General features: G+C 37.1%; 1 protein-coding gene across 24 annotated transcripts in view; it reads left to right on the top strand.

The window, feature by feature from the left end:
* TTN (titin) overlaps window positions 1-23,670 on the top strand; it is a 252,740-nt gene that overhangs the window by 73,335 nt on the left and 155,735 nt on the right. For 23 of the 24 annotated variants that reach the window (XM_075180515.1, XM_075180537.1, XM_075180524.1 and 20 more), the window contains 42 exons: window positions 9-287; window positions 385-663; window positions 780-1,067; window positions 1,158-1,436; window positions 1,539-1,820; window positions 1,917-2,195; window positions 2,289-2,567; window positions 2,687-2,965; window positions 3,050-3,337; window positions 3,534-3,812; window positions 4,009-4,290; window positions 6,228-6,506; window positions 6,600-6,881; window positions 6,996-7,274; window positions 7,378-7,665; window positions 7,857-8,135; window positions 8,226-8,504; window positions 8,599-8,877; window positions 9,004-9,291; window positions 9,409-9,696; window positions 10,075-10,356; window positions 11,338-11,616; window positions 11,717-11,998; window positions 12,231-12,509; window positions 12,602-12,889; window positions 13,050-13,328; window positions 13,430-13,708; window positions 13,799-14,077; window positions 14,191-14,478; window positions 14,595-14,882; window positions 15,466-15,747; window positions 16,299-16,577; window positions 16,678-16,959; window positions 17,696-17,974; window positions 18,709-18,996; window positions 19,089-19,367; window positions 19,657-19,935; window positions 20,033-20,311; window positions 20,531-20,818; window positions 20,917-21,204; window positions 22,949-23,239; window positions 23,346-23,633. In XM_075180515.1, the coding sequence (XP_075036616.1) occupies window positions 9-287; window positions 385-663; window positions 780-1,067; window positions 1,158-1,436; window positions 1,539-1,820; window positions 1,917-2,195; window positions 2,289-2,567; window positions 2,687-2,965; window positions 3,050-3,337; window positions 3,534-3,812; window positions 4,009-4,290; window positions 6,228-6,506; window positions 6,600-6,881; window positions 6,996-7,274; window positions 7,378-7,665; window positions 7,857-8,135; window positions 8,226-8,504; window positions 8,599-8,877; window positions 9,004-9,291; window positions 9,409-9,696; window positions 10,075-10,356; window positions 11,338-11,616; window positions 11,717-11,998; window positions 12,231-12,509; window positions 12,602-12,889; window positions 13,050-13,328; window positions 13,430-13,708; window positions 13,799-14,077; window positions 14,191-14,478; window positions 14,595-14,882; window positions 15,466-15,747; window positions 16,299-16,577; window positions 16,678-16,959; window positions 17,696-17,974; window positions 18,709-18,996; window positions 19,089-19,367; window positions 19,657-19,935; window positions 20,033-20,311; window positions 20,531-20,818; window positions 20,917-21,204; window positions 22,949-23,239; window positions 23,346-23,633 (11,859 nt within the window). The remainder of the gene's footprint in view (window positions 1-8; window positions 288-384; window positions 664-779; window positions 1,068-1,157; window positions 1,437-1,538; window positions 1,821-1,916; window positions 2,196-2,288; window positions 2,568-2,686; window positions 2,966-3,049; window positions 3,338-3,533; window positions 3,813-4,008; window positions 4,291-6,227; window positions 6,507-6,599; window positions 6,882-6,995; window positions 7,275-7,377; window positions 7,666-7,856; window positions 8,136-8,225; window positions 8,505-8,598; window positions 8,878-9,003; window positions 9,292-9,408; window positions 9,697-10,074; window positions 10,357-11,337; window positions 11,617-11,716; window positions 11,999-12,230; window positions 12,510-12,601; window positions 12,890-13,049; window positions 13,329-13,429; window positions 13,709-13,798; window positions 14,078-14,190; window positions 14,479-14,594; window positions 14,883-15,465; window positions 15,748-16,298; window positions 16,578-16,677; window positions 16,960-17,695; window positions 17,975-18,708; window positions 18,997-19,088; window positions 19,368-19,656; window positions 19,936-20,032; window positions 20,312-20,530; window positions 20,819-20,916; window positions 21,205-22,948; window positions 23,240-23,345; window positions 23,634-23,670) is intronic. The other variant, XM_075180540.1, reaches the window with a different exon arrangement.

Genomic DNA, 23,670 nt, shown 5'->3' on the forward strand with positions numbered 1-23,670 from the left:
TTCTTTAGAACCACCTACATTTACAAGAAAAATTGAAAACCTTAGCTCCCTAATTGGAGGGATGGTTGCCTTTCAGTGTTCTGTAAAAGGCTCACAACCCATCACTATATCTTGGTGGAAAGACAACGATGAAGTCATGGAAGATGAAAACATAAAGGCAATATTTAAAAATAATGTAGCAACCTTACACATAACTTCCATTAAAAGTAACCTGGGTGGCAAGTATACATGTGAGGCTAAAAATGATGCAGGAGTTCAAAGATGTTCTGCTATGCTGGCAGTAAAAGGTTGGTCTCTTTCGTTTTGTGCTTTAACACCTATAAATAAAGATTCTTTTCAATGGATGAACAAGTTCTAAATTATAGTGTCCCCTATTTCTAACAGAACCAGCTACGATCATTGACAAGTCTGTATCTGTTGATGTCACTGAAGGTGACCCAGCAACCTTACAGTGTAAATTTTCCGGAACCAAAGAAATAACTGCCAAATGGTTCAAAGATGGAAACGAGTTAAAATTTGGGCCAAAATATAAAATCAGCTTCACTGAGAATGTTTCTGTATTAAAAATAATTTCAGCAGACAAGTCTGATAGTGGAGAATATTCATTTGAGGTGCAAAATGATGTTGGTAGAAGCACTTGCACCGCATCTGTCAACGTGTTAGGTTGGTATTATTTAATAAATACCTTTTTTATATCTACAGTAAGCTTTCCCCCCATTTTCACTCTCATATATTGCAATTGCAGTTAACACAGTGTTCCTGTCTTCTGTGTTAATTAGATCTGATAATACCACCATCATTTACAAAGAAACTGAAGAAAATGGACAGTGTCAAAGGTTCCTTCGTCAATCTTGAATGTATAGTTTCTGGCTCCCATCCCATAGCTGTTAAATGGTTAAAGGATGACATTGAGATTACACCCAGTGGAAAGCACAAATATTCTTTCCATGACAACATAGCATTTATGGAAATTAATGAACTAGAAGGTTCAGACAGTGGAACCTACACATGTGCTGCCACTAATAAAGCAGGGAAGAACCATTGCAGTGGATATTTAACAGTTAAAGGTTTGCATTTGTATTATTTTTTACCAAAAAAAATCCATTTGTAACATATTTAGGATTGCTTGGTTAACTCTTTCTATTTGCGTGTTTTAGAACCTCCATACTTTCTTGAGAAGCCTCAGTCACAAGATACTCTCCCAGGCTCTAGAGTTCAGTTTAAAGCTCTTTTAAATGGTACCACGCCCATGCTAATAAAATGGTTTAAGGATAGCAAAGAACTACTTTCAGGAGCAAACCGTTCGGTTTGGAAAGACGAGTCCTCAAGTACCCTTGAGCTGCAGTCTGCCAAAGTTGCTGACTCTGGAAGTTACACAGTTCAAGTTAGCAATGATGTTGGAACAGCGACTTGCAAAGCAACTCTCTTTGTTAAAGGTCTGCTTTCTTTCCTTTTATACCTAAGCCTTTTTAATTGAATTGTAGGCCTATATTTATAGTTATGCATATTTAAACATATCTTGATGTTTCTGTGTTTAGAGCCCCCACGCTTTGTTAAAAAGCCAGGTCCATTTTCGTTGTTGAGAAAAGAAGAATCAACAACGTTTCAGTGCCAGATAGCTGGCACACCTGAAATCAAGGTCACCTGGTACTTGGATGGAAATGATATTACAACAAGTGACAGATACAGAAGTTCATTTGTTGATGGAATAGCAACTCTTGATATTGTCAGTTCCACTGTGGAGGACACTGGAATATATGTTTGTGAGGCTACCAATGAGGCAGGCAGTGAGAGCTGCAGTATTGATGTTAAAGTGAAAGGTTAGTTTTTTGGGCCCTTTTTAAAAGATTCTTTTATCTTCCTAAATTTTCTGTATGCATTCAATAAGCTATTTTATATTTATTTTCTAATTATAGAAGCCCCCACTTTTAAAACTGTATTTGAGCCAATTGAAGTAGTGAAAGCTTCTGATGTGAAGCTGTTCTGTGAGGTGTTGGGCACGCCACCCTTTGAAGTCACATTTTCGAAGAACAAAAAGGAGATCCGTAGCGGTAAAAAGTACTCACTTGTGCAAAAAGACTCAGTGTTTGAACTCCACATTTTCAATTGTGACTTTTCCGATGCTGGAGAATACCAGTGTACTATATCAAATGAAGCTGGAGGCTGTTACTGCAGTGCTTCAGTCCATTTAAAAGGTTAGTTAAAATAAAACAGCTTCAGATCATTCTATTGTTCCATAACTAGCAGGACATCTAAACCATCTTTTTTAAATCCTTTATCTTGCTTAGAACCTCCAACATTTGTCCAGAAGATAGAAAATGCTACCACTATCCTTGGAAGTCCTGCTGCATTTCAGTGCTCAATAGCAGGTTCCGACCCTATAACAGTATCTTGGATAAAAGGAGACAAGATGATAGAGCAAGATGACAACACTCAAATTACCTTTGAGAACAACATTGCTACTCTCTTTATATCAATTGTTGATTCCAGCCATACCGGTAGATATATATGTCAGGCTTCCAATGAATCAGGGACAGATAAATGCTTTGCTTCCTTAATCGCTCAAGGTTGGTAGTAGACTATTTTAACTTTACTTATTAATAACTCCATATTTATATATATATATATATATATATAATCATTTACATTTATATTCAAATTAATTTGAGTTTAATTTGTGCCACAGAACCAGCTCAGATAATTGAGAGACCAAAATCGGTCAATGTAACTGAAGGAGACCCCGTAACCTTGGATTGTACTGTGGCTGGAACGCCAGAGCTCCTAGTGAAATGGTATAAAGATGGCAGGCCACTTATGCCAAGCAGATTTTACACCTTAAGCTTTGAGGATAATGTATCGAGCTTGAGGATTCAATCTGTGAGCAAGGACGATAGCGGAGAATATACATTTAAGGTTGAGAATGATTTTGGAAGCAGTAGCTGTACAGCCTTCGTGACCGTTCTAGGTTTGTATCGCAACTCATTTCTATAATACCTGCCAAGAGTATGACTCTCATGAATAACTAGCTCTAATTTTCTTTATTGGACAGATCAAGCTATACCACCATCTTTTACCAAAAAATTAACGAAAATGGATAAAGTTCTTGGATCCTCCATTCAAATGGATTGCAAAGTTTCTGGTTCACTGCCCATAAATGCACAATGGTTCAAAGATGGCAGTGAAATCTTGCACAGTGCAAAGCACAGACTTGTCTGTCATGAAAATTCAGTATCTTTAACTGTTGCTGACTTAGATGTGTCTGATGACGGCAACTACAAGTGCAAAGTAGTGAATGTGGCAGGGAGCGCTGAGTGTAGCGCCATCTTAACTGTCAAAGGTTTGAAACTATTACTTATTTCATCTTTAACCTTCTACTACTCTTTAGCTGTCTGAAATCTTGATAATAATATGACTAAAAAAGTTCTTAATGAATATGTAATAAAGTTTGAACTCTTCTTGGCAAAGTATAAGTAAAACCGATAAAACTTTGTTTAATAATGGTTTATTTAAAATCTCTTTCTTCAACGTCGCAGAACCTCCAAGCTTCATTGTAAAACCTGAAAGCCAAAAGGCAATACCGGATTCTTTGGTGGATTTTAAAGTCGAAGTAAAAGGAACACCACCGTTCTCAATTAAATGGTTCAAAGAAGAGGTGGAACTCTTTTCTGGAGCAAAATATTTTCTTGGAATGGAGGGGTCAATAGGTTTCTTAAATCTGTTTACAGTGGATGGTTCCAGCAGTGGACGTTATACATGCCAAGTTACCAATGACGTTGGTAGCGACACTTGTAGCACAATGTTGCTTGTAAAAGGTGCGAGGTTTTTCTGTAAATTTGTCTTCTTTCTGTTTGTCCTTTTTTTTATTTTAGTATTGTTTACTTTCTTAAGCATCTTAATTACTGTAAATCACATCACATATATTTAAGCATCTCTTCATCAAGGTCAGTCTGCAATTTTAACAGTTGCAACTATACTAATTTCACTCGTCTTTTCCCTTTGGCATTATAGAACCACCAAAGTTTATCAAGAAGTTAGAATCAAGCAAGGTAATCAAACAGGGTGACTCTGTCCGATGTGAGAGCAAGATCAGTGGATCTCCAGAAATCAAAATCACCTGGTATAAAAATGACAGCGAAATTAAGGCAAACGAGAAGTACAGCATGTCTTTTATTGACTTTATACCAGTTCTTGAGATTAACAACCTCAGCACCGAAGACAGTGGAGACTATACCTGTGAAGCAAATAATGATGCTGGCAGTGCCAGCTCCAGTATCAAGATTGTAGTCAAAGGTTAGAAATGTTTTTAAATGCATGCATTCAGCAACCTTTAGGGAGATTGTGTGTTTACATTAACAGGGAAAACGCCTTATTTTGCAAATGTGGATTATTGTCATAGTTTGACCACTTTTTCTGCTACATGTGATGTGGATCAGGAATGGTGGTCAAGTTGGATCCATACATGCACTGAATTGCAACCGGTTAGGTTTAAAACAGCATACTTACCCATGGCAATCTCAGTATATGTAGCCTCCATCAGCCTGGCCACACATGGCACAATTTTGATTGGTCAGTTCGGTTAACTTGACAAAAAATTATTAATCATTGTACGGTGTGAGCACCTCATACATGATTAAAATCAAATTAAATTGGATTGGATGAGATTGTCAATGGCGGAAAACCGGATTGACTGATGACTCCTATTGTCACTTACATGTGACAACATTATTATCACCTAAAAAAGCAGGAGCCGGTGGGAACACTGCAATCTGGTTGTTTGATATGGGACTTCAGCAATCACATCAGCCCTATTTGGCTGCACATGCCTGGTCAAATTGCTCCACAATCTGGTTGTTTGATAGTTATCCCGGAAAATCAGATTTTAGCAAGTAACGAGGGCTTTAGCAATACACACAGATATGTAATTTAACATATTTCAGTGAGTTTTGCAGACAATGTAACCCCAGGATATTTGCATAGCATTCTATAATAAGTTCCACCCTCCTCCTCTGATAAAGAAAGTGATTTTCCATATATTATTTAATGAGCTATTTTATAAACCATTTTATGAAATCGAAAGGTCCTTCTCTTTAAATCTCCTACATGTTCCTCTATAGTCTATAACATGCAGACTGTGTGTTGTGAAAGATAGAGTTTTAACAAGAATCACACTTTTAAACAAAGTTTAAATAATTATTTAATGGAGTAATAATATACAGTTTTCACCATTAAGTTAACATTTTGCACTGACTTGATCATTTGTATATTCTCATCAATTGCAAATTACATTATCTTCATTTGATTTTCTAAAAGATGTAGATACCAATATTAAGGTACAAATGACAAAGGCCAGATAAGGGCTGCAAAAGTCAAAGCTTCGAGGACAAAAGTGGACCAAATTTCATAGATATCACTGATTAATCACAGTTGCTAAAAGTCATTTTGAAAATTACACCTGAGAATAATCAGGAATATTAAGAAAACTTGGCCTACTGTTGGCCACTGGAAGCTTGAACTTCTCTACCCTTGCGCTAGATCAAAGCCGCTTTCCTTAATGTTGCATATTATTAAAATACTGGTAGGTTAACAATAGATAAATACATTAAAAATTTTAAATGAAATAAAATCTGTAAATATTAATTTAGAAATATTTTCTATTCTAATTGGTTTATTTTAGTTACTTTTGCTAATTATAGGAATGGATGCTAAAATATGAATAGGAATAAACTATACTACTATAAAAATTGCTGGATATTTTTAAGTAATCTGCACATTTTTTAGTGCTTCTGGGAAGGATTTTTAAAGTGCCGCATATACTGCATAAATATATTTTCCCAAAAAAGACAAGAAAATACAATAAATTAATAACTAGTAAAAGTTTATTTATTGATATCTATTTTTGATTAGTAACTTTACTAAATAGCCTTTAATAGTGTAATCTGGTCATCGCTAAATAGGACATGAAGTTTTGATTGAAACCTGTGCAGTAGTTTTGCTAATAGCAAAACTGCTACTAAAAACCAGTTATATTAATTTACATAGTACAGTATTCATTTAATTAAATCTTCTGTGCTCTCATATTTTTTTTAAATTTTCAAATTTAATTTATTTATTTTTAACAATGCTTTGAATATATAAGCTGACTGTACACCATGTGAGCTTTATGAAAATAATTAATTTTCAATGCCATTTCTACACAATTTAGTAACCTGCATTCATTATTTTTCTAGAGCCCCCTGTGTTTAGCAGGAAGCCTAGTCCAGCAGAAATCCTCAAAGGCGTGGATGTTAGTCTTGAATGTGAACTGTTGGGAACACCACCCTTCGAAGTGACTTGGTTTAAAGATCGCAGACAGATCAGAAGTAGTAAAAAGTACAAAGTCACATCCAAAAACCACCTTGCGTCTGTTCACATTCTTAATGTGGAGGCCCCAGATATTGGCGAATACCACTGTAAGGCAGCCAACGATGTTGGGAGTGACACTTGCATTTGTAGTATAAAACTTAAAGGTAAATGTTTTTATATAGACTTTGAAAAAAAAAACTAACAAGATGGAAAAAATAGCATTCTTAATACATGTGTGAATTACATTTTTTATCCAGAGCCACCAAGATTTGTGAAGAAAGTTGAAAGTGTCACTGTTATTTCTGGTGAACCTCTTGAATTACAAGGATTGATCGAAGGCTCACAACCAATCTCGGTTCTTTGGCTGAAGGAAAAAGACGAGGTCATCAGGGAGAGTGAAAACATTAAGATTTCTTACTTTGAGAACCTTGCAACTCTTCAATTAAGGAAGGCTGAACCAGCTAACGCTGGAAAGTATATATGTCAGATTAAGAACGATGCTGGAATGAGGGAGTGTATAGCCAACGTATCCGTTCTAGGTAAAAATAAAAAAAACAGCAAAACAAGAAAAGAAAAAAAATTGCTATCTTTTCTTTTATTCAATTAGTTGAATCAATTGTAAAACACACATATTTGGTTGTCTTTTATTTCAGAACCTGCAATAATAGTAGAAAAGCCAGAACCTATAAGAGTTACCGCAGGAGATGTCTGCACTATTGAATGCATAGTGGCAGGCACACCAGAACTTTCAGCCAGCTGGTTCAAGGATGGCAAAGAACTAACCAGCAACCAAAAATATAAGCTCAGTCTTTCCAATAAGATAGCTTCTATTAAAATCCTATCTGCAGACAGTAGTGACAGTGGAGAATATACCTTTGAGGTGAAAAACAATGTTGGCAAAAGCACCTGTACTGCAACCGTTGATGTACTTGGTTAGTTACTTTATCTTTTGGGATTTAAAAAAAATAATAATAATAATAGTGATTGTTGAATAGGTCTATTATAAAACATTTATTTTTACTTTTCATTGAATAGATCGAGTCATACCTCCCTCTTTCCCCAAAAAGTTAAAGGAAACCACTGGAGCATTAGGCTCCTCTGTTCTTATGGAATGCAAAATCACCGGATCCCCACCTATGTCTATAACCTGGCTTCACAATGGAATCAAAATCTTCAGTGGAGACAAGTTTGAGCCTGAGTTTTCAGATAGTCTTTGTGTCTTGAAAATTAATAACTTGGAATCCTCTGACGCTGGTAAATATACCTGTGTAGCAGCTAATGTTGCTGGGACTAGTGAATGCAGTGCTACCATGATTGTGCAAGGTAAGTTGTCGTAGGCATATCTCTTTATGAATATATTTTCTTTACTTCTTTCAACAGTCTTTGACTATCTTGTGTGATTTAATATTTTTCTTCCACCCATGGAAAATGAGTTTTGCTTGCTGTAAAGCGATATGGTAACATATTTTCATAATGTGCCGTTTCACCATATGATATGTACTATGGTTCCCCAGAGCCCCCCTCAATTGTGACAAGACCTGAACCATTGGACGCGTTACCTGGCATGAATGTCTCTTTTACAAGTGTTATAAAGGGAACACCCCCTTTTAAGGTGCACTGGTTTAAGGGAAGCAGTGAACTCATTTCTGGAACCACGTGTATTATAAAACTAAAAGATTCAGCTGCCATCTTGGAATTGAATGAGGTGGACACAACTCACAGTGGAGACTACACTTGTGTCGTTTCTAATGATGCAGGAAAAGACTCATGTACTACCCGTCTCTTTGTAAAAGGTAAATTTTCTTTATCAAAATTCCGCTACCGCTTATTAGCTGTCACCTTTCCAAAAGCTTTGCTAACCCTTTTGTATCTTCTTCAATCAGAACCTGCCGCTTTTGTGAAGAAAATTAAAGACTACAGTGTAGAGACGGGGAAGCCTTTTATTTTGGAGAGCACGTACACTGGTACACCTCCCATTTATGTAACTTGGGAGAGGAATGGCATAGAGATAGTACAAACTGAAAAATGCAACTTAACTACAACTGAAAAATCTTGTATCTTGGAAATCTTAAGTAGCTCCAAAGAAGACGATGGCGAGTACACTTGCCGGGTTGAAAATGAGGCTGGGCAGGATGACTGTCAAGCCGTGGTGACAATTCTAGGTGTGTCCTTATGGTATATTGCACATACATTTAGTGTTTTTTCTTTAGGCTGGGTAACAGAACATGTTAGTTACTTTAATTATTCTTTTGATAGAACCACCTTACTTTATTACCAACATAGAAGACACGGAAGTAACAGTCGGTGATTCAACATCTTTGCAATGTCAAGTTGGTGGGACTCCAGAAATTGTGGTGTCATGGTACAAAGGAGATACAAAACTCCGGTCCACTCCAGGATGTAAAGTGTACTTTTCGAACAACGTTGCTACTTTAGCTTTCAGCAAGGTGGATAAGAATGATAGCGCAGAATACATCTGCAAAGCAGAAAATTCTGTAGGATCTGTTTCTTCTAAGGCAGTGCTTACCATTCAAGGTGATTTTCTTATTTATCATAATAATTTTCTTTCGCTTCGTTAACTCTTTTATTGTGGTGTAGTTAGTAGCAAAAAAAAATCAAAAGCAGGGATCAGATTTTTCTGATATACTTACTCTTTTGCAGACCGTCAACTTCCACCTTCATTTGCCAGGAAAATGAAGGATCTGGAGGCAACGGTTGGACAGCCAGTGAAATTTGATTGCCGTATCAATGGTTCAGAACCCATTGAGGTTTCTTGGTATAAGGATGGTGTAGCTTTGACCGAGGACCATAATGTGCAAATGTCATTTGTGAATAACGTAGCTACTCTTCGTATTCTTGAAGCTCAGAAGGGTCATGCTGGGCAATATTCATGTACAGCTACAAATTCAGTCGGCACTGCATCATCTACTGCTAAACTCACAATCTCAGGTTTGTGTTTAATAATTTGAACGTAGTTAGGCAGCTGTTACTTCCATATTGGCTCAAAGCATATTCCTCTTAGATAGAGATGTACTAAGTATTTTTGCTATTCACTTTGATTTATAGAACCCAAGAGGCCTCCTTTCTTTGATAAAAAAGCAGCGCCTGTAGGAGCTGTACTCGGAGAGAGTGCAGATTTTGAGTGCCACATTTCAGGAACACAGCCAATTAAGGTGGTATGGACCAAAGATAACAAAGAAATCAAAACAGGTGGAAATTATAAGATCACCTACATTGGTAATACAGCCCACCTGAGAATTCTAAAAGTGGGCAAAGGAGATTCCGGTCTATACTCTTGCCAAGCAGCCAACGATGTTGGGAAAGAATCTTGTTCAGCTGAACTGAGTGTGAAAGGTATTTTGTTGTTTACCTGTATGTACTATTAAAAAGCAATAAGTATGTTCTTACTTTTCTCTTTCTATGAAGCTAAACAATTGGAAAAAGGTGCGAAAAGTGGACTCTTCTTTTGTCTTTGGTTTGTGTTCGTCTTGATTTTTAGGATATGTTTGTTTCACCAAGCAGATGCATACAGGTATGAGCTTTATAATAATGATCCTACATAAGGGTGAGCTACACTGAATTTTGGTAGCACTGGATAGCTAGAGAAACAAACACATACATTTTAACATTACAATGACACATTTCAATACAAAGAAAATATAGTAAGGAAGTGCAACTTACACTATTTTATTTGCTTGAATATATAGTTACTTTTCTCCTCTACTTCCATAGAACCTCCAAAGTTTGCAAAGAAACTAGAGCCTTCAAAGATTGTGAAACTTGGTGGCTCCGATCAGTTTGAATGCAAAATTAGCGGCTCTCCAGAGATTAAAGTTGTATGGTACAAAAATGACACCGAGCTTCATCCAAGTGAAAAACACAACTTATCCTTTGCCGACAATGTGGCAATACTTGAAATTAATGATTTCAGCAATGAAGACAGTGGGGATTATACCTGTGAAGCTCATAACGACGCTGGCAGTGCAAGCTGCAGTACAGCAATCACAGTAAAAGGTGCAATATTACTTATTGTCTTCCCGATGTTGCTGTCTTTCGCTTCCGTATAAACATTTTCAGAAATATAACTTTTTACATTTATATTTAGAAAGGTAAATATGCTCATGTAATGTAGTTACTTAAATATAATAGGAGATAGTGGTGGCATGTACAGTCTTTGAAGAAAATCTGGAAATATATCATAACACGTAAGCACTAGTCTTAGTCATTTGTATAAATCAGAACAGACTGAAGATTACTCCACTTCTGGAGCAGGATTTGTGGATTCAAAACTAGTTCTAGAAATGATGAATCTCGGAACCATATAGTACGTTCATCAAGAACAGGTATTTAGCTTAAATTCCAGCATCAAATATTTATGATGAATGTGTGAGTGGGTTAATGCTCATATCCACATATCTCAAGTTTATATCCACATTTTTTTAAATCTGGAATGCAAATACCGAAATCGTATTTTTACAAGGACACAAGTTCAAAAACTTGCATTTTACATTGCATTGTACTGTCAAATGTGCATTAGACATAATGTGGAAATGTGTCCTTGTTATAATTAATGCGCAATGTTGACAATGCACAAGTTGAAATAATACACATATTTATGCACATGTGAAATTGGTTTTGGTTAATATATATAGATAGATGTAAATAGATATCATTTATATATATAGTATATTTTTTTTATTTAAAGACGTTTAAAAATAGAAAGTACGTAAACTTTTGAAAATATTGGCATTATTATTTGAATGTACTTACCCTGTAAATTAACCAAGAGTACAGGAAGTACTCTGATTTAGTCTCCTAAGCATTAAGATTTTGTTTCCCAAATTGCAAGCAAGACTAGAGCACCACCACCATTTCAGATTGTCTGCCTATACAGATGCGTAAATTCGGCACTGTGCAATTTTTTAAAAACCATGTACAATAGTCACTTTTTAACCTATTATATTTTTTAAAAAAATGTTGTTTTTCTATTTATAGAACCCCCTGTTTTTGTTAGAAAACCTAGTCCAGTGGAGGTTGTAAAAGGTGTTGATGTCAGTTTTGAATGTGAACTTTTGGGAACCCCACCATTTGAGGTCGCATGGTTCAAAGATAGGCGACAAATTCGAAGCAGTAAAAAATTCAAGGTCACCTCCAAAGACACCCTTGCTAGCATCCACGTTCTTAATGTGGAGGCAGCTGATATAGGTGAATATCAGTGCAAGGCCATCAACGAAGTCGGAAGTGATAACTGTGTCTGTGCTATCAAGTTCAAAGGTTGGTAGACACTGTGCATTAACTTTTCTTTAAAAGTGTGAGCTTCGTTCTTCCACAAAAGTTAATTCTATGAGTTACGATCAATTGTTTTCTTCAATAGAACCGCCACGCTTTGTGAAAAAACTCAGTGATGCCTCATGCCTTATCGGTGAACCAACAGAGTTGCAGGCAGTTACCGAGGGCTCCCAGCCCATTTCAATCACCTGGCTAAAAGACAAAGGAGATATTGTTAGAGAAAGTGAAAATGTCAGAATATCTTATGCGGACAATGTTGCCACTTTGCAAATTGCCAGCACACAGTCTTCAAGTGCAGGAAAATACACATGCCAGGCCACAAACGAAGTGGGAGCGCGAGAATGTGCCGCCGTCCTTTCTTTAATAGGTTGGTAACTTTGAAAAATGTTGAGCATTCATTTCTTTAGTGGCTTCATTAAAGTAAATGTTCCTCTACAGTATACATACTGTTTCTAGTTTCTAAAGTTCTTCCTGAATAGCAACTTAGAAGAACTGTTTTAACAAGTAACTTAGACCCTAAACTAAAGTTATGAAATATACAGTAAAGTTTTAAGGTTTCCCCTACATTTTTAAAGAGGGTATTTACCATTTTGTTTCAGAACCTGCAAGAATTGTAGAGAAGCCTGAGCCAATGAGAGTTACTGCCGGTGATACCTTTTCTCTTGAATGTACAGTCTCTGGCTCACCTGAGCTAATCACTAAGTGGTATAAAAATGCCAAGGAGATACATAGTGACCATAAGTACTCAATTAGTTTCTCTCACAAGAGATCTACACTTAAGATTGTCTCTGCTGACAAGGGAGACAGCGGGGCATACACATTCGAAGTCATGAACGATGTTGGAGAAAACAGCTGTACTGTCTCTGTTGATGTTCTTGGTTAGTGTGGTCTTATATTACTACTAAGATTTTCTAATATATTTATATAAAAGGTATGTTTTGTTCACTCATAACACACTATCCTCCCACAGATCGTGTTATCCCACCATCTTTCACCAGAAAATTGAAAGATACCAACAGCGTATTGGGATCTTCAGCACGCTTGGAATGCAAAGTGTCTGGCTCTCTCCCGATTTCTATCTCTTGGTATCAAAATGGGAACAAAATTGTTAGTAGTGACAAATATGAAATCACCTTTTCAGACAGCATCTGTGGCTTAACGGTGAACTCATTAGTAGCTGCCGATGTTGGAAACTATACATGCGAGGCTTCTAATGTGGCAGGAACTGATGAATGCAGTGCATCCTTGACTGTTCAAGGTTGGTAAAAAAAAATATTGTTCTTCATAGACTGAGACTCTGAAAAATGTTTTGGATGCCAATGTACAAACATCTTCTTAGAACATTCTTTGTATTAAACTTACAGTTTTCAGCTTAATACTTATAATCATTATTTTATTATTACTCTATCTCTATCTAGAACCACCTTCTTTTGTGAGGAAACCTGACCCACAGGAAGTGTTACCAGGTTCAAGTGTTACCTTTACCAGTGTCATTAAAGGAACACCACCATTTAAAGTTAACTGGTTTAGAGGGAGCAGTGAACTGGTACCAGGACCTAACTGTAATATCTCTTTGCAAAATTCATTTGCTGCATTGGAGTTGTACAACTTAGACACCATACAGAGTGGAGATTATACTTGCCTGATAAGTAATGATGCTGGCAAAGCCTCCTGCACGACACACCTCCTTGTGAAAGGTTAGTTGTATTAAGCATTTTAGAACTCTTTGAACAAGACATCTGCAATACAGTATAACACATTATAACACATTCTTATTGTCTTTGCCACTCTTCAATAGTACCGGCAACATTTGTGAAGAAACTGAACGACTCTAGTGTTGAATCAGGGAAACCTATCACTTTGGAAAGCACTTATATAGGTTCTCCCACTATTGTGGTTACATGGAAAAGGAATGGCAGGGAAATACACCAGTCTGAAAGGTGTAGTATAACCACCACAGAAAAGTCTTGCCTACTAGAAATATTCAGTGCCACCCAGGAGGATGATGGTGAATACACATGCCATGTGGCAAATGAGGCTGGTCAGGACGCATGCAGTGCCATATTATCCATCCTAGGTTTGTACCTAATTAGTGAGCATTATAAATGTAAACATCTGCTGCTTAATCTTGATTTAATGGTTCCTATAACCATCGTTTGTTCTTTAGAACCACCCTTTTTCACTGCACCATTGGAGCCAGTGGAGGTAACCATTGGAGAGTCTACATCTTTACAATGCCAAGTGGGAGGAACACCAGAAATAAAAGTTTCTTGGTATAAGGGAGACACAAAGCTGAGGTCAACTCCTGATTACAAAATGCAGTTTAAGAACAATGTTGCCACATTAGTTTTCAGCAAAGTGGATAAGGCAGATAGTGGTGAATATATCTGCAAAGTGGAAAACAGTGTTGGATCTGCGTCTTCCAGTGCTCTTTTCGTTGTACAAGGTGAAGTTAACGTTCTTAAATATAAATTCTTATCTGTGATTACAATTCAATGGAAAAATAAGTTGCTTGAGGTTTGCAAAACTCTTATGATGTTAAAACATATTTTTTTACAGACCGTAAAATGGCACCCTCATTTGCAAGGAAATTTAAGGATATTCAGGAAACTATTGGCTTACCTGTTACTTTTGACTGCCGAATAAATGGTTCTGAGCCAATTGAGGTCTCTTGGTATAAGGATGGTGTTCTTTTGAGAGATGACAATAATGTGCAAACATCATTTATAGACAACGTTGCAACTCTTCATATTTTGAGCACTAGCGTTGACCATCTTGGTCAGTATTCTTGCACAGCTTCAAATCCTATTGGTTCTGCATCTTCCAGTGCTAAACTTACCCTCACAGGTTTGTTGAATCCAATGTAGTCTACTTCAGTCTTATTTTCTAATAAATACAAAGTAACGTTTCCAGGCATTTTCCAGGAACATGTAAGCATAATCGTAATTCTCTTTTACTTCCAGAACCCAAATCACCTCCTGTGTTTGACGTAAAACCTGAATCTGCTAATGTTCCAATTGGAGAAGCAGCCAGTTTTGAGTGCCACGTCACTGGGGCACATCCAATCAAAGTTTCCTGGGCAAAAGACAACCGTGAAATCCGCCCTGGTGGAAACTACAAGATCACATTTACAGACAACAGAGCTCATTTGAAGATCCTAAAAGTCGGCAAGGTTGATGTTGGCTTTTACAATTGCTATGCCAGCAATGAAGTTGGAAAAGACTCTTGCTCAGCTTCCCTTGATGTGCAAGGTAGAGTTATAACAGAACAGATTTCTGCACTTGTGCCTACTTAAAAATATCCTGATTGTATTTAATCTATGATATTTGCATTTGATGTTTTTAGGTTAAGTAGGTTTTGATAATCATATTTTTACTGAGACTGTAAGTTCATATAACAGTGGCACTTATTTTTTTAAGAAAAATACATTTATAATTAAATTAAAGATTGAAAGATTGTTTCTAAAAGTTTAAAATTTGCATTGAAAAATGTTGATAATCATGAGTCAATAGGCAGACAATTTCCCATCAAATCTAATGAAACATGGGAAGGGTAGGGGGTTATTTGTTAGCATGGTACAAAAAAGCAGTTACCATTATAGCCTATTAGACATATAAAAGTGAATTACTGGTGGGTTGTCTCAGTGACGTCACCAGTGCCTAGCCAATTGAAAGGCTTTATTTTCATGAATATTGGTTCAGTCAACAAAATGACTGTCTTCATTGTGCGTACACTTAAAATGCTTTATGCGACCAACACTTTTGGCAATTGTTTAAATAGTTTCATGTATTTATTGTAGATTTTTAACCTCTTAATATATATTTTTTTCATAAGAACCCCCAAGGTTTGTGAAGAAGCTGGAGTCTTCAAAGGTCATTAAACATGGAGATTCTGACAGGTTTGAATGCAAAATCAGTGGATCACCAGAAATTGGAGTCGTATGGTTCAAAAACGATGTTGAGATTCAACATGGCGGCAAATATGCAATGTCTTTTGTCGACTCTGTGGCAGTGCTGGAGATTACTAATGCCACCATCGAAGACAGCGGAGACTACACATGTGAAGCTCACAATAATGCTGGTAGTGCTAGCTGCAGTGGTGCACTAAAAGTGAAAGGTAAAGATAACTCGATTTAATTTAATGCATTGTACAAAAAAATGATCATTTTGAGTTGAGGGTGCAGTACCGAGCAATGCAGTCCTGCGATTGTTACATTGCACATTCTAATTGCCTATTTCATTGCATATTACACTTTAAATTGCATATTATAATCTTTGGATTCAGTGCCCTTTTGAAAACGTTAGCACGGATACAATATTCTTAGAATACTCAGTTGGATGTAAAAAATATATCATTTTTTATGTTCCTGTTCTAATTTTTTTTTTAAATCTTTTGGTGGCTATTCTTTGTTGCTGAATTACAACTCCTTAAAATAAGTAGGAGGGGATTTCTGAAGTTAAAAGCCACCTTACAAATAATTTCCTAAACAACATGACTTTGAATGGTCCTTTGGATATTTGTGTATATAGGTTTGAAGTTGTAATCCCTTCATGAGTCCTCTGAAAATCATCCCTTTAATAAAAGTTGATTTATTATCACTCATCTTCCTCTGCTGTAACCTTATGCATTATGGAAATAAATAAAATATACTTTCTCTTATATTGTAGAATCCCCAGTTTTCATCACAAAGCCAGAACCTGTACTGACCATAAAAGGACTTGACGTGACTCTTAAATGTGAGTTGAAGGGCACTGTTCCATTCGAAGTGACTTGGTTCAAAGACCGAAGAGAAATAAAGAGCAGCAAGAAATTCAAGATCATTACCGATAATTACCTTGCCTCCATTCACATTCTTAAAGTAGATGCTGGTGACATTGGTGAATATCAATGCAAAGCAGCAAATGATGTTGGAAGTGACACTTGCTTATGTTCTCTTAAGCTGAAAGGTTGGTAAACTCCCAAAACTTACTTCTATTAGCAAAAGCAAATGATTTGTCAAATTATTTATTCCGTACTAGAATCTTTAGCAAGTGTTGTCTTTTGTAGAACCTCCAAGGTTTGTCCAGAAGCTTGAGAATATTACCACTGTGGTTGGAGAGCCAGCTCAGCTTCAAGTTGTGGTTGACGGCACTCAGCCTATCACCGTTGCATGGCTGAAAGACAAAGGAGAACTTGTTCGAGAAAGTGAAAACATCAGCTTTTCATTCGCAGACAACATTGCAACTCTTCACTTTGCAACCACCCATCCAGAGAATTCAGGAAAATACAACTGCCAGATCAAAAACGAAGCTGGAGCACAGGAATGCTTTGCCAACGTATCAGTTTTAGGTTAGTAGCCTTTCAGTATAGGACATTGATAAGATTTTAACTCATGCAGTTCTCTACTAAGGAATCTAACTTTACATATACTTGTCGTCTGGAATATTATATTTTTATATATTGGGGGTAATTTATTGCTACTATTCTGGCATTGATTTAGGACTCCTACTAGCACAATTTGTGGGCCTGAAGATATTTATGATAGGATTTATTGCAAAAGATTATCCCTTAATAGTGTTTACTAACCGCGATTTAATTCGGTAATGTATGTGACCTCATATATGGTACCTATCAAACATTTCCTCCTTGATACCACATACCATTCATTGATTGATTGATTGATTCATTAATTTTTTCATTCATTCATTCATTCATTTTTTCATTCATTCATTCATCCATTCATTCATTCATTTATTAATTCATTCATTCATTCATTCATTCATTCATTTATTCATTCATTCATTCATTTATTAATTCATTCATTCATTCATTCATTCATTTTTTCATTCATTCATTCATCCATTCATTCATTCATTTATTAATTCATTCATTCATTCATTCATTCATTCATTCATTTATTCATTCATTCATCCATTCATTCATTTATTCATTCATTCAAATCAATAGTAATATCGTAATATACATAAATTAATATAGAGCACATAGAAATATCACATTAGCAGCATCCAGTAGAGGCTTATTCGCTTTTTTATTTCCAAATCTATATGATATCTTTCTATTCCAGAGCCAGCAATAATTGTTGAAAAACCACAACCGACCAACGTTTCTGCGGGGGATTCTTGCACTCTGGAGTGTACTGTTGGTGGAACCCCAGAGTTCATAACCACTTGGTTTAAGGATGGAACAGAGCTGACAAGTGACGAGAAATACAAAGTTAGCTTCTTTGGCAAAGTTGCTAGCCTGAAGATACTATCCACCGATAAAGCTGACAGTGGAGAATATGTGTTTGAGGTGAAGAACAATGTTGGCAAGAGCAGCTGTACAGCCAGTGTTGATGTCTCAGGTTGGTTATTTTGTGTGCTTTTATACAATTTTTTAGCTATTGTATTCAGCCATACTGCATACTGCTGTTATTGGGAATATAAGCCTGCATTTATTTGTTTAGCGAGTAAAACTTAGTTTATAGATCGAACAGTTTTGTGGTCGTGGCCACACACTACTTGTGCCAAAGAAGTCTTTAGCACATCCAACAGAGTACTGAAATGGCTACAACAGGAATTAGAACGCTGACGTGGTTGACTTATTTACTACATGGGCAACTGGGAATTCATCATTTCAGCCACCAATATGACATTTCTGTAAATTCTGTATTCTACCTTCCATCGTTTTAAAGGCAACATCCCATTGTTAATGATAATATATCGTTATCATGGAGCATGGACATAAGTAACTAAAACATAATAGAGAGTGCATAATGCATAGGACAAAGGTTATGACCACTATATAGCAATATATACACCTGTATTATAATAGCAGTCTACATAAGAACCAATAGAAAGCAAAGAATTCCTGCTGATTTGAGGTTATATTCTGATTTTTGTCTTATACCTGGTCATTTGGGGTTCAAATCAGAGTCTCCGGCAAGTCACCTATTACAATTGATGTAATTGCATACATTAAACCTTGTAATATATTGTGGCATTTTCCTAATGACTAATGTGTTGTTATTGCATTTGTATTTAATTCTTTCTTTCTTTCATTTTCTGCTCACTTATTTTTACTGTTTGTGTTTCTCAGACCGAATCATTCCTCCATCATTCACAAGAAAACTGAAGGAAACATATGGACTTCTTGGATCAACAACCTCCATGGAATGTAAAGTATCTGGATCACCACCCATCCTTGTTTCCTGGTCTTTCAATGGCAAAGAAATCATCAGTGGGGACAAGTACCAAACTACCCTCACAGACAACACTTGTTTGTTGAAAGTGAGTGAATTGTCACCATCAGATGCTGGGAAATATTCTTGCCACGCTACCAATGTTGCTGGATCTGATGAATGCAGTGCAGCTTTGTCTGTTAAAGGTCAGTTGTCTAAACAGTAGATAGATTTCTTGGTTTATAAGGTAGACTGCCTGGACTCTCCAGTAAATATCTGGCTTTTTTTGTGTTTTTAGAGCCACCATCATTCGTGGAGAAGCCAGATCCTGTTGAAGCTCTTCCAGGAGCCACAGTTTCCTTTGCAAGTGTAATTCGTGGAACTCCACCATTTAAAGTAGCTTGGTATAAAGGAAGTGATGAGATCTTGCCAGGAAGCTATAGCAATATAACATTGACTGACTCATTGGCAGTGCTAGAGCTTTATAATGTCAACAGCCAACAAAGCGGTGACTATTCCTGCCACGTCAGTAATGATGCCGGAAAGGACTCCTGTTCAACTCAACTCTTTGTTCAAGGTGGGTCCATTAAAATATATTGAAATGTTGTGGTTTGTTTGTGTTTTTAAAACACACTAAGGGCTAGATTTACTAAGCTGCGGGTTTGAAAAAGTGGGGATGTTGCCTATAGCAACCAATCAGATTCTAGCTTTCATTTATTTAGTACCTTTTACAAAATAACAGCTAGAATCTGATTGGTTGCTATAGGCAACATCCCCACTTTTTCAAACCCGCAGCTTAGTAAATCTAGCCCTAAATGTGTACTTTATAAACACTCACCATTTTGTATAATTGGTGTTCCCCATAGAACCTGCTGCATTTGTGAAGAAGCTGGACAATTATCAGATAGATACCGGGAAACCGATTATTCTTGAGTGCACATATAAGGGAACTCCTCCAATACATGTGACATGGAAGAAGAATGGTGCTGAGGTGTCTCAGTCTGAGAGATGTAGCATAACGACAACAGACAAATCTTGCATACTGGAATATTCAAGCAGCACCAATGATGATGAAGGTGTATACTCTTGCCGTGTAGAAAACTCAAGCGGACAGGACACCTGTGAAGCGAAGGTGTCAGTATTAGGTAAGTTACCCCCTAGTTTCATCATTTACTTAACTCTTACAATATACTATCTGTATAGTGTATGCACACGTACTGACTGCATTGTCTTTTGCCCTAGAACCACCATATTTCATTACACCGTTAGAATCAGTGGAGGTCAGCGCAGGTGATGCTGCATCCCTGCAGTGCCAGATTCAAGGCACGCCAGAAATAAAAGTAGCTTGGTACAAAGGTGATACTAAACTGCGACCAACCGCTACAAGCAAAATGCACTTTAAAAACAACGTTGCTACCCTTGTTTTCAGTAAAATGGAGATTCAGGATTCTGGCGAATATATATGTAAAGCAGAAAATCATGTCGGTGCGGCTTCTTCTTCTGCACTTCTAACCGTGAAAGGTAAAGATGATCTTTTTTTTTTAAATTAAGACTGACATTTATTTTATTTTATCTTGTGCAATACAAAGGACACTTGTGTGGTAAGTGGTGGCAGAATATGAAGTGTAATTGTGATGTTGCTGCTGATGCGTAACTGTGAGAGCTTCCTGCAGTTTTATTTGCATCATGAAGTGTTCCGAAACCATTCAACAATCTTTACTGCATCGTGTCTTTCTGCAGAGCGTATCCTTCCACCTTCCTTTGCCAGAAAAGTGAAGGACATACAGGAAACTGTTGGCTTACCGGTGTCATTTGAATGTCAAATAGTTGGTTCAGAACCTATTGAGGTTTCTTGGTATAAAGATGGTATACTATTAAGAGATGACTATAATATTCAAACGTCATATATAGATAAAACAGCCACTCTTCAAATCTTGCAAACTGACAGACACCATGCTGGGCAGTACACTTGTACGGCTACCAATTTTGTTGGCACTGCCTCTTCTAATGCCAAACTCATTCTTACAGGTTTGTGTGTTGCCTATTTTCATATTTTACCAAAGTTACCAGAAACTTTTCAGCATTGCTAACACTGTACTTTTTTTTCCTAACTTGACACATTTTAGAGGGCAGAAATCCACCATTCTTTGACGTGAAACCTTCACCAGTGGATGTTCCTGTGGGAGATCCTGCAGAGTTTGAGTGTCATGTGACAGGAACGCAGCCTATCAAAGTGACTTGGTCGAAAGAGAACAAAGAAGTCAAAACTGGTGGCAACTTTAAGGTTACCCAGACGGAGAATACAACAAAGCTTACAATTCTGAAAACCGATCATGGAGATTCTGGCCAGTACACATGCTCTGCCAGCAATGATGTTGGGAAAGATTCTTGCTCAGTGAAACTTGGTGTACAAGGTATTAATTTCTGCAAATAAAAATAGACAGTAGCTGCAGATTTTCCATGTTTCAGCAGCTGAGCAAGTTGTTTTATTTATACACTCTCTTCATTAGTATTTTTTAATATGTGCTTTTTGATATAATCATTTATAATGGGGGCTAAATCCCTTGTTGCCTGGCATAGGCTTATGTAAATCGATGTAGCCTCAGCCACAGATTTAGATTCCTGGAAAGCAACCAGGAAGCGTTACCTATGGTTTATGCTGATTGGATCACTGTACACAGCGCTCAAAGTGAACTGGCATGAAATTCAATATTTTGCAGACTCTCAAGGGAGATCTGAGTCAGATCTGGACTATGTACCAGGTCTGATAGATCCAATACTCAGCTGTTTTCAGATACAATGTACACTGAATATATCAGTACTGGCAATAGCAGAGTTCCGAGACAGACTCCCCTAATTTAAAAAAAAAAGAAGAATATAACAAAAAATTGTTGAAAAGAAACATGTAAAAAATTAAATCTCCTTTGTTTCTATGCCATATGTCTCATCATACTTTACATAAAATACAAATATTTCCTGTATTCGGAAAATCTAATAGATTCCTTTTTGGCTAACATGGAATTACAGAAAAATGTATATTTTAATGCAATTAACTGTTTTAACCTGTGCAATGCATTTATAATAAAAAGCTATTTATTTTATTATGCTACTGACAGAAAGCTCTACTGTACCTGTGCTGAACCCTAGTAGGGTACACTTAGCAGCTAAGAATTACATATCAAACATGTAGAAAGTTCGGTCTAGTCACAAGCCAATAAAATATCATGAAGGGGTTAGTTATGTCATCACTTTCATGTCAGTATGAACTCTCTAGGGCATATTCAATTCCGATCCGATCCGCGGTAACGCGCGTTACCGCTGAAAATGCGCACTACTGCCGGTAATACGGTATCGCAATAACGCAGATTTTCGTACGCAGCCCTGTGGGCTGCGAACGAAAATCCACGTTATTGCGGTACCGCGGATTAGGTTCGCAGCCGTTCCGGCGCGATCCCGCGAATCGGGATCGGAATTGAATATGCCCCTCTGTATTTAAAGCAATTCCATCCTCTAATAGATTTTGTAAGAATATTTGAAGTCACCTGTTTCCATTATATGGTCACTATACTCATCTGTAACCTCTTATATCCTTGTAAATTACAAGATGAGATTAAGTAGATTAAAGTATACTCAATATAACAAACCTATATTATATATCCTAGTTTCCACTAGTAATCACAGGAGTTGCACATTATTTACTCATTGTTACCTCATTATTCATTTTTTAATACAAGTTAATTGGCTGTAGTCATCGTACCATACTTATGAAAGGTCAGGCATACACAAACAGTGTCAAAGCTATTGTGGTGCTCCAAGATCCAGCACGACCTGCCTGGCATAGTCTGGCATGGCATGCTGGGAATTGTAGTACCACTACTGATGGAGGGTCACAACTTGTCTTCATATGCTACAGAGAGCCTAGATAGGTACAGACTTTGATTTGTGAAATGGTCACCGTGGCCCAGATCTAGGAAAGCAGGAGTGTAGGAAGTAGGAACAGCACACTCTCACTTTCAGGATAAATGTTCCTAATGGGTAAAGAACAGTTCTTGCCACTGGAGTTGGCAGAAGGAAGGTCCGGGGATGGCACAGAAAAAGTGGCCATGGGGAGCACAATATTTAGTTACAATTATTTATATAATCATTTGTTTTCGACAGAACGAAAAGTGCCTCCATCTTTCACCAAGAAGCTTTCTGAAACTGTTGAAGAGACAGAAGGCAACTCCTTTAAACTAGAAGGTCGCGTTGCTGGTTCACAACCACTGATTGTTTCATGGTTCCAGAATAACCAGGAAGTCGAGCAGTCAGCAAATAATGAAATCTCATTCAGGAACAATGTGGTGCTTCTTCAGGTGAAAAAGTCCACTCTGGCATATGCTGGCCTGTATACCTGTAAGGTGTCAAATGATGCAGGAAGTGCCCTGTGTACTTCTTCAGTACTTATCAAAGGTGGGTTTTCTGGCATTTGTAGCAATCTGTCTACTTGTGTTAAATATCAGGTCAGTGATCTGGACTAAAGTTTTTTTGTTTGTTCTCTTTTTTTTTTTTTACCCAGAACCCAAAAAGCCTCCAGTGTTTGATGTGCCACTGTCAGCAGTGACTGTCACTGAAGGAGAGGGCTTGCAGCTCAGTTGCCATGTAGAGGGATCACAACCAATCAGGATTCAGTGGCTCAAGGCTGGCCGGGAACTCAAGTCTTCAAATACTTGTAGTGTCACCTTTGTTAGAGGAACAGCAACAGTGGAGCTGAAAACTGCTGCTAAAACAGATGCAGGAGATTACGTGTGTAAAGCAACCAATGCTGCAGGAAGTGAATCCACTAAATCTAAAGTCACCATCAAAGGTACTGAAAACAATAGATTAACAGTAAAGCACCAATT

The sequence above is a fragment of the Mixophyes fleayi genome, chromosome 7 (assembly GCF_038048845.1).
Source record: "Mixophyes fleayi isolate aMixFle1 chromosome 7, aMixFle1.hap1, whole genome shotgun sequence".
NCBI classification, from domain to species: domain Eukaryota; kingdom Metazoa; phylum Chordata; class Amphibia; order Anura; family Limnodynastidae; genus Mixophyes; species Mixophyes fleayi.